This window comes from Taurulus bubalis (genome assembly GCF_910589615.1).
Source record: "Taurulus bubalis genome assembly, chromosome: 13".
NCBI classification, from domain to species: domain Eukaryota; kingdom Metazoa; phylum Chordata; class Actinopteri; order Perciformes; family Cottidae; genus Taurulus; species Taurulus bubalis.
In genome coordinates this window covers 16,581,352-16,591,636 of record NC_136601.1, presented here as the reverse complement: position 1 = coordinate 16,591,636, position 10,285 = coordinate 16,581,352, and the positions used below count along the sequence as shown (strand labels likewise).

The 10,285-nt window shown below is 39.9% G+C and overlaps 2 protein-coding genes across 2 annotated transcripts; both read left to right on the top strand.

Annotated features, from left to right (window-relative positions):
- Positions 1-4,692: 4,692 nt before the first annotated feature.
- On the top strand, positions 4,693-5,968 carry LOC306745468 (uncharacterized protein). The gene is made up of 3 exons (XM_079228259.1): positions 4,693-4,784; positions 5,028-5,153; positions 5,408-5,968. Exons 1-3 carry the CDS (start codon positions 4,713-4,715, stop codon positions 5,645-5,647), a joined length of 438 nt encoding a protein of 145 aa, XP_079084385.1. The 5' UTR covers positions 4,693-4,712; the 3' UTR covers positions 5,648-5,968.
- Positions 5,969-7,628: 1,660 nt separating this feature from the next.
- On the top strand, positions 7,629-9,875 carry LOC306745638 (putative alpha-ketoglutarate-dependent hypophosphite dioxygenase; the record flags this gene model as incomplete). The annotated part of the gene is made up of 6 exons (XM_079228468.1): positions 7,629-7,758; positions 8,235-8,472; positions 8,545-8,636; positions 9,307-9,446; positions 9,538-9,642; positions 9,736-9,875. 6 exons carry the CDS (start codon positions 7,629-7,631, stop codon positions 9,820-9,822), a joined length of 792 nt encoding a protein of 263 aa, XP_079084594.1. The 3' UTR covers positions 9,823-9,875.
- Between the last annotated feature and the right edge of the window lie 410 nt (positions 9,876-10,285).

Genomic DNA, 10,285 nt, shown 5'->3' with positions numbered 1-10,285 from the left:
CTTCCTATACAGAGTGGAGTTTTCCAGATTCTCCAAATGATGTCAAAACAAAACATGTCAACTGTTTAAACAATACATATAATGTACGATCACAGAACAAAATGTACAATACATGTATTCAATTCACGACAGTGGGACAGGCCCCGTTGTCACTTCCTACTCTCATAACTTTGCATCACGTGGCTAACGATCTCGGCTACTTCCTCTTTTGCTACGTCTCAATACTGACGACACTATTTACTTTCCACCACATCCGCAGCAGACAAGCGTTGCTCCATGTGTGGAGCAGCATTACAATTTCCTTTGACACTTAATCAAGATTTGGACATTTCAACGATCATGGATGGAGATGTGTTGTCTTTGTCGTCTTTCTCATCGTTGTCATCCTCAGGAGCAACAGGAACACAGAATGATACCTCACCAAAGAACGATAGCAGCATCCCTCAGAGTCAACAGGATCACAAATCAACTGAAGAAGTATGGTATGTATGTTTCCCATGTCTACATTGCTAGGTGAACACAAAAACAGGAACATAGTATAGTACAATCTATGACAATTTAATATAACAACTCCACCAACTGCCGCCATCAACACCTCTCTGACTGGGTGTGAAGAAATGTTAAACATTATACAGCAAGTATAAGGCAGTATTTATTGTAGGGATATTGTATTGTATTTTACAGGGTTTCCTGCACTAATCAAGCTTATGTAATCATCATCTGTTACGTATGTATTAAATTCTAGAAACAGAAACACATTATGGATTAATTAGATTTCATGAATTCAATGAGAGGAAGAATAAAGAGTGAATGCGGAGTTTCCCATGACGTCATGAAGATCAGTTCATCATTTCACAACTCTGATACTCATCATGTTGTAAAAAATACTATTATAATGATATCAATTATATAATGTCAAGCCATCAACCTGAAATTAGCTTTGTAGATCATGGTCTTTTCTTTCATGGCTCTTATTGTGGGCACACTTGGTAAATGTCGTGACCACACTACCTACACAAATGATTAGTCTGCCTTAAACTAACCATGTTGAAATAGTGAAACTACACACTTCTCTCCTCTATAAGGGGATCCGACTGTGGCCGTCGATCAGTGACGCACAGAGGCGTATCTAGAGTGATATTTCTCAGGTTTGCCACCAGCAAGAAGGAAAGATAATATCTCTCTCTTTATCATATGCCGGGACAGTGAATTATCATATTGCTGCTGCAAGCAGTTGCATTTTGGTATCCTTCCAAGGCAACATATAATTGAAAACTTTGTGAAACTGGGTCAGACAATGTGTATCGGCTGTCAGTGAAGCTGAAAGAGAAAAGGCTCTGGATCAGAGCGACATGGAGCATGGTGTGGTCCCACTAGGATGGCTGAATACACAGACTTGACTTGCCGAAGCCGGGTATTGAGTATGTGTACGTGAGCATTTTGTGGTCAATCTGGCCACTAAAAAAGTTTCATTTCAGCTTCTGGCTTCATCCTATTTACTTCCCAAACTGCAGACCGGTTGGTTCTGTGTGGCTAATTCTCTCATTAGTGTCCATTGCCTTGTTGAACTTGATGACAGGTGGTACAAATTGCAGATTTGGACAAATCGTTTCACTCTTGGTTAACTTTTCTACTATGTACTTTTTAATTATCTAATGAGACGTAGGTTTCACACAAATCACCCAGAGGCAATGTATCTTAATATAGCACTTCATTGTATAGATAATGTAACCTTGTAAGAATATTATCTTTTCTGAAAAGTCATGTTTTCAGGAAATAAGGAAAATCCCCTTGTTCTGAGCATAACACCTTTTTAACACTATCCTGAACAGGCTTTTACAAGTGTGCTAAAAGCCCCTAAATATTCCAATTCCCATAGAATTGGATAAGAAGATTGATACAACTGTCAAACCTTTACATACAAAATATGAAGCTACAGCCAGCAGGCGGTTAGCTTAGCGGTTAGATCAGAATGTGGGGGAACCTGCTAGCCTCAGCACCTCTAAAGCTAACTAATTAACCCATATCATATCTGTTTTAACTTGTACACAATCAAAGCAACATGTTGCAATTATATTGGTTGCCAGGCAGTGAAAAACAACAATGAAAACAAAATCCATGTTCTAAGCAAATCTAAGTTTGCTTAGAAAGAGCTACTTCAGCTGTTTCCACCTGTCTCATGTCTTTAAACTTAACTGGTGTCAATCTTCTCATTTAACTCTCCGCACAACAAGCACACTTATTTTTTTCAAAATGTTGAACTACTCCTTTAAGCATCAGAGGACAAAGAATGTCTAATCTTTTATTTCAATCATCCCAGAGTAGAGCTCTCCAGCCCAGTCCCGCAGTGTGTGTCTGCTCTGGCCTACACTTTCTAACATTCTGACCATGCACACACAAGCAAACAAAAGACAGCAGATTGATGAATGACGTTGTCTCTTCTTCCAATGAAAACATATTGTGTGGAAAATAAAGATATGGTTGGCTGAGAGAGAAGATCTTTTACATATTAATCATATTTAGTGGCTACATTAACAACGCGTTGAATCATGTCAACAACGCCTTTCCCGGCAACAAAGTTATACAGCCGAATGTCTCTACAGCGAATTACAACTCATTTCTTGAGCACATCTAGTTTCACATGTGCAGGAGAAAGTGCTTTATTTTTAAAGTAGAGCTTATTTTGAGCGTGCAGAACGCAGCAGTGAGGCCAATGTCGCCTCAACCCAGAGGTGCCAGATTTGAGCCCATTGTACATCAATATTTTTTACACATTTGTTGCAACTAACAAAGTCCAATCAATTTCCATCTTTGTCAGTAACAACTGTAATGGGAGGTGATCGCAGATTGTGGTTCTGTGTCGCTCTCTGAAGCTACAGCAGTGTGAAGAAGCCCTGGGGGCTACATTCAGAGTCGTGTGTTCTTCCATAGCTGGCAGATCCCCCCGGGCTTAAGATCTCCTCTACATCTCTGTCAGCTATGCCTTAGAGACAAGACCTCACAGCGGGGCGGGTGGAAGGGAAACTAGTTTCTCTATTAATCTTTCCAAATAGTGGTTCAATAGAAATCAACATTTTGCAGGGGTCCTATGTCATATTGTTTCCAGCATCGATATGCAAAGACATCTAATAGTAAACAGATATTCTGATTGGCTAGGATGCAGATAAATGCACCCACCTGTGTGTGTGTGTGTGTGTGTGTGTGTGTGTGTGTGTGTGTGTGTGTGTGTGTGTGTGTGTGTGTGTGTGTCTGAGTTTCTTGAGTGCATAATGTGACTGCATGTGTGTGCGTGGGTGTGCATAATAGCTCCGATTCAATTCTCTGTAAGTGCACTCTATGCGAGTGGGTGTTCAAAAGTACTCTGACGTTCTTTTGTGCGCACACATGTTTGTTTATTAATGGAAATTCTCTGCTAATGTTCTTCATCATGACTTTATTTATGGAACATTTTCTCTGTAACTGTATCTGTGTGCTGGTGTGTGATGCAGGACAGAGGATGTGAGTCCCGTGGGTGGCAGCAGGCTGCTGTCCACTGAGGAGCAGGTCACTCTGATCACTGACAGCATGACTGTCACCTCTGCTGACCAGGAGAAACTGCTGCTGCTCAACAAGAACACTGAGCTCCGCCGAGTCAACAAAGAGGTACAACATCACCTGAAACCAGTGCAGATTCTCTACAAACCCACATTTGTATTGCTGATGTTGGCAATTACATCACCTCTCTGAAAACCAGAGGAGGACTGTAGGCGTTGTGTGAAAACCGCTGCTAAGCTGAGAAGAATCATCATTAAACGTACACAACCTTTGCTTCTCGGTTTTAATTGGATGGTGCTTAATAAAAATGAAAAGAGGGAAAGGATATGTGACTCTCTCAACTGTGATGTATCTATAGTGCTTTATGTTGTGTCTTACCTCACTGACCTGAATCTACTTCCCGATGCCCACGTTGTTTGAGAATGACCACAGACTGCTGCTATCAATGGCTGCAGTGGCACTGATGATAATGTGATGATGGTGATGGTGTGTTACAGCTGATGAAGCTGAATGAGGACTGGGACCAGGTGTATCGCAGTGCCACGCTAGGTCTCCAGCACAGACTGGAGGCGTTGGAGCTGGAGAACACTGCTGTCAAACAGCTCAACAGCAGACTGCTGCTCAAAGTCGACCACCTGCAGGTAAACACACAACAGCACTTTATCTGTAGATATAGAGGACATGGGTGTGATACCTAAACGGTGAGTTATGGCTTAGGAGGTAAGGATGATGGAAGATAATAGATGTGGTCTACGTGTGTGAGGTGTCCTGCTGTGTTTGGGATTGCAGAGGGCAAAGGAGTACTATGAGCAGGCTTTGATGCTGGAGCTGAAGAAGAACCAGGAGCTGTTTGAATACGTCAGGTTGATGGAAAGCAAGATGCACCACCCAGACAGAGACTGCACACCTGCCAAACAGGTAAGCTACTTGTCAGGGGAAAATTATCTCATGAGTTCGGACTTGTATTTTGTTAATGCCATGTTCTTATATCTTTACTGTAGGGCAGCTTTAGTGCTGTGATACGCGGCCCTGTGACGGAGCCCACCACTAATCCTCCAGTAGGTCTCGATCTGTCACCCAGTCACGTCTCTGGATACAACCCCTCATCCTCCCTGTTCGCAGCTTCTTCCAGCCCAGAGGCTGGGCGGCAGGGAAAAAGCCAAAGTAGAAGTGCCCCAATGGGAGCACTGGGAGACTCCCAGCGAGAAGTGCAGGATCTAAAAGAGCAGCTTGAGGCACTGCATTGTCAGGTGGGATGCTCTCTTCAGCACAGCATCAAAAGACGTTCCCATTTGTGATGTGATGAGAGCAAAACTGAAGCCAGCTCACTGTTGCCAGGGAAATATTTGCTTAATGCATAAACTTGAATTGTATGGTAAAGTGCACCATCAAGTGGTGGCTTGGTGCTGTTTCTCACAGCAAAATAAGAAGTATATGCAGAATATCTGGCTTTGATATTGGCTCACTGCCATATTGATGTCTTGTGTCAGCAGACCCAGATACATGAAGCAGAATATCAGACTGTGCATACAGACCACAAACACACACTCCAGGAGAACCGGAGGCTGAGGAAGAAGAGGGAGGAGACGTGCCAGCAGGTGGCGCTACTGCAAGAGCAGGTATTGTTTTACAGTACACATTTGCACAAATGCACCCTCTGCCAAAAGCACACACTCAAAGATATCCTCTCAAATGCACATTCATACTTAATGATACATTTTGTAAACATGAATGTGGTATAATCTTGAATACAATACATGTTGATGAACCAAATTATTGATGATTCCTGAATTTCTTTAGGTGTGTTTTTCGATAGAATCTCATGTTTTTGAATGGTTTTAGTTTACTGTCTCTGGTTATGACATTGCTACAGCTCAAGGTTTATGAGGATGACTTCCGCCGGGAGCGGTCGGACAAACAGATGCTGCAGCGGCTGTTGATGAAGAAAACACCTCCAAGCAAGGACCCTGTGCTCGTCCACCGCTGCAATAATGAGCAGCAGCCACCAGGGGGAGACAAGAGGACACAAAGTGGAGAGAAAAGAAAACAGCACCACCCACTCTGCCCAAAGCACACAAACATGAACAAAGACCTGACTGAAGGTCGGAGATGAATTCAACGGTCAAAATTTAGCCCTCAATTTTTAGTTGTCCTTAATATTCACTGACATAACTTTTATCTGATTAATAACAAATGAGTGTGTATGTTGATGGTAATAGCCCAACAGGAACAAATCTAAGTTAAAATTAATTGTTTGTTCTTTTAGGGTTCTGCTTTCTGCCCTTCATAATAAATATAGTGTTTTATTGTACAATACTTACCACAACAGTTGCCAAGTTACCTATATATCATTAATATATTTAATATGCGTTCTTTAATATATCTTTTTCCAATATACTGTATATTTTTCTTCATAGGTAATGTTTTTGTTTACTCCGACTTTGATTACTATCATCAAGACATACAACAAAATATTAATACATTAAAAATAATAGAAAATAAATCATAACAACCGTTATAAACTGGTGGTTTGTTACTGCTTCAATGTCTCTGTGTCAGAGGAGGTTATCCGGTCTATTTTGAATAACAGGTTAATCATAGCTTCCTTATGTCATCCATTACTTCAAAGTCTGTAAAATAATGTCCTCTTGAATGACTTGGCTTAATAAAACATCCACACCCACAATACAAGTTAATGACATCAAAGAATCTGGGTTTTCCCCAAAGAAGTTTCCCAATGAGGAACAGACAATTCCCTTTGAGTTAATGTTTACTCTGACACTGAAGGAAGCTATACAATTTACTGCTAATGTTTCCTGTTCACTGGTCCACGTCATAACTAAGACTATTGGCACACATCATCACACAATAGAGATGGCCACCAGGTAATTGGGGTTGCCAATTAGTCTCTCAGCCTTCACAGAAAGTTCCTTCAACCGATTGTAAAAGATTCCTTAACCTGCCTTTTGTATTAAAGCACACGACATAAGTGCTTTTTATGAAGCAGTCTATAACAAGTGATCATTCATTTAATATAATTAGTGTAAATTATCATGTGTCAGCAGCTATGTGACTAAATAAACCCATGAGGACACCAAGAGGTTGCATCACATGTTTCTAGTCACTGTGATGGAAGTTATAATGTGGACACTGTTTCTTGACCACACACAGACAACGATCTGCGTTCGCAAACATGGTTCTCACACAGGTTTCAGAAAAGGAAGTTAATAACTTGTTTGTATATGTTGCTAAATATTTTCCTCCTTCCCTATTTATACATCAAAATGTAAGCGCCTAATAAGTGAGGGACTATCTAAAAAGTATTAGGTAGAGAAATGGGTCAGAGAAGTGTATGTATTATTATTTTTCTCACTCACTCACAGGCTTAACCATTGAGCAGCTCTTTTATTCAAAACAGAGTGGCTCTTTTTTCACTATTTTGGAATACTTGCCATAGGTGTATACTTCTGAGATATTGGGTTGAGGATACTGCATTTTTCTAGTTTAAATTTATATTGCAGAGGCTCCAAAGAAAAAAAATGGCAATGCAGTGGATGGCCTTGATAAAAAAGAAGTAAGATTCTGTCTGGACCATGACAAAGATAATGGAGAACTAAAAAAAATAGAATTTATGTCTGTAAATCACTGAGTAACTGGCAAAACATGACGTACGTGCAGATGGAGATAACACAAGACCAACACGTAGTTACTTGGTGTTTCTTGGATTACATAATCATGGGTTGTACCCTTCAGAAACACAAGACAAAAGCTTATGTACATTAATTGTAAAATACTGACAAAGGAAGGGGAGTTTCCAGCATGTGCTTCTCAGTATTTAAACATTGGCTTCAGAGGAGCTTGTCAGTGTCCGGCGATAAGACTCAGAGAGAGAAGAAGAGAAGACTGAACACCAGTAAGGTATGGAGACAATAAAAAGCCACTGCAAAAGTTATAGTTATTATTGGCAAGTGTAGTCACTTTGTGTGTGTGTGTGTGTGTGTGTGTGTGTGTGTGTGTGTGTGTGTGTGTGTGTGTGTGTGTGTGTGTGTGTGCATGTCTCTCCAAGATATCAGCAGTGAAACTGTCAAAAAAAGATGACTGCATCCACAACTAAACTGCAGGAGATCTACAGCCAGCAGGGCTTCCTGTCTGCGGTGCCTGTGTTGAAGGAGACTCAGCTGATTAAGGTCAAGCATGCCTTTTCTGAGCTGGAGAAGGAATTCGGTAAGTAGCACTGGAAGATGTTCATATCTATGTATTCATCTGCTACATTTTGAGCAATGTTTAAGTACAGCTTGATGTTGCTTCGCACATAAAAGAAGGATCCCAGTCTTTCACTGTGCAGCACAGTTTATTCATAAAACACTGATATCGGATCATCACTGAATATCTTCCCATACCCAAAACCCAAGTATCAGGACTGAAAAGTTGGTGCATTGCTTGTTGAAGAAAGAGGTTGTAGAATTAAGTGAAGTAAGATCATATTAACTATAAGACCAAATTTGGAAATCAGGAATGTGGTTTGGTGTACAATATAAATTACAAGTCTAATTTGTAATCCTCAAAATTTATGTTTGCGTGCTGTTTCTTGTTCAGAGTGCGTCCATCTTTTTTTCTTTCCACATAAAACAAAATGAAATAGGGTAATGTATGGTGTTGCACTATTTGTCAGTGAATTGGTTTGCTCTGTATGTTTCCAGGAGAGGAATATACCCAGTACAGCCTCCACAATGTTCACCTTCAGTATCCATGGGTGAGGAACCTAACCAAACACCCTCAAATCATACAAGTGGTCAAAGCCATCCTGGGCCGTGACGTCATCCTGCTGGACTCCCGCTTCATCTGTAAATACCCAACACTCAAATCTGACATCCAGAAGAATGGAGAAGGAGAAATCAAACCTAGCCTTCCATATGTGGCCTGGCACCAGGATATGAGGTAGATTCACATACTGAAGAACACTGAGAGGTTTTGTTTTGTTTTCTCTAATTGCACTTGTTTTGTTCACAGGTATTGGGGTATTGCTGGTGGTCCTGTTCTCTCTGTGTGGCTCGCTTTAGATGACTCAGTGCAAGAGAACGGCGCCCTTCAGGTCATCCCAGGTACCTCAGCTACTCATTTCTGCTTCTCCTATCCTGGTTTAGTTTGTTCATACTTCTGATTGCTGTAATTATTCAAAATGCTTTAATAGTATAATAAAAGATATGCATTTACTTCACGCAATACATATAACTGTGTAACTGTGTAGACTTTTTTTCCAGTTAAATGAGAATACAACTCAAGTCATTGTTTTTGGGGGCAATAAAGAAAGACAGTTCTTACCTCAATAGTCTCACCATAAAGAGTAAAAATCAAGCTATAAACCTCGCCGTTATCCTGGCTTCAGACATACATTTCAGTAGAATAGCTAAGACTTGGCATGATGCTTTGTTTTAGTTTGTTTTATTGTTTTTACTCTGTGTGCTTTTGAGTTTTTGTTTTATAGTTTTTATTGTTTTACTCTGTGTGCTTGTGTTTGCTTGCTTTTATTGTTTGTATCTTGTGTTTTTACCTGTGTAATCTTCAAAGCACTTTGGGTTGTCTTCGGCTATGAAATGTGCTCTATAAAAACATTCACCTTGCCTTGATTGGACCTTAATGAACAAAACCAGCATAAAAGCTTTTTTTGTCTGATAGAAGACTGATACAATTCCAAGACCTTTTTTTAATAGTGTCAAATAAAATAAGCAACCTGCTTTATAGCGTGGAACTTTTCACTTGTACGCCTTGTAGGTAGCCACTGCACTGGCATGTTGCCCCATCACCAAGCTACTCGCCCTGGAAACATGCTGACGGTCAATCAGGAGATCCCAGAGGAGCTGGTGCAGGCGGAGGAAGCTGTGTTTTGCCCTCTGTTAGCTGGGCAGATGTCTGTGAGTTTATTCCCTCTTTGTTAAAGATGACAGGGTTATGAATAGTTTGAGTTAAAGACAAGGTGGATTAATTAGGATTTGTTTTTGATAGATTCATGATGGATTTCTTGTCCATGCCAGTAATGCCAACACGTCTCAGAGGAGGCGATGTGGGTTTGTGATCCGTTATGTTTCCACATCTGCATATCCCATACAGGTGAGACAAAAATTCATGTATTGTTATATTCCATACAGATTATAATTTTTATTTTGTGTTAATCCTGTTTTTGTTTTTTCTTGTTGCGTGTAGGATCCTGATCGTCCCAGGAAATTTGCTGCAACAGAGTTGGTCTGTGGAACGGATCAGTTCAATAATTTCTCCAACAAAACCACATAAATACGTCTTTGTCCTACAAGAGTAGATACTTGTTCACTTTACTAGAATAGGTCATACTGAGAACACATCTATTCTATGGTATTTGTATGACTGATGTTCAATGATGTATGACTGATCAAAAATAAGATTTCAATAATAGTTTGAACTTAATTGTATTGTATTGAAATGTTGTAACTGTTAATGGATTATTATTTAATAAAATATTGTTTTAATGTTAAGAATGTGTCAACATTATATTGTGCCATATATACATTTAACTGGACTGTTTTAAACTGCTTCTAAGCATACCCGAAAAAATTATTGGGTCATCTATAAGTCTTTAATAATTGGTTTGTAATATATATTACTTAATTTACAAATGGGGAATCCATCATTTATACAGTATGAACACATAATAGTCAAGCTTATTAATTAATCAAGAATAAAACATTTATAACTGTGTTTATCAATTGCATACTAATGA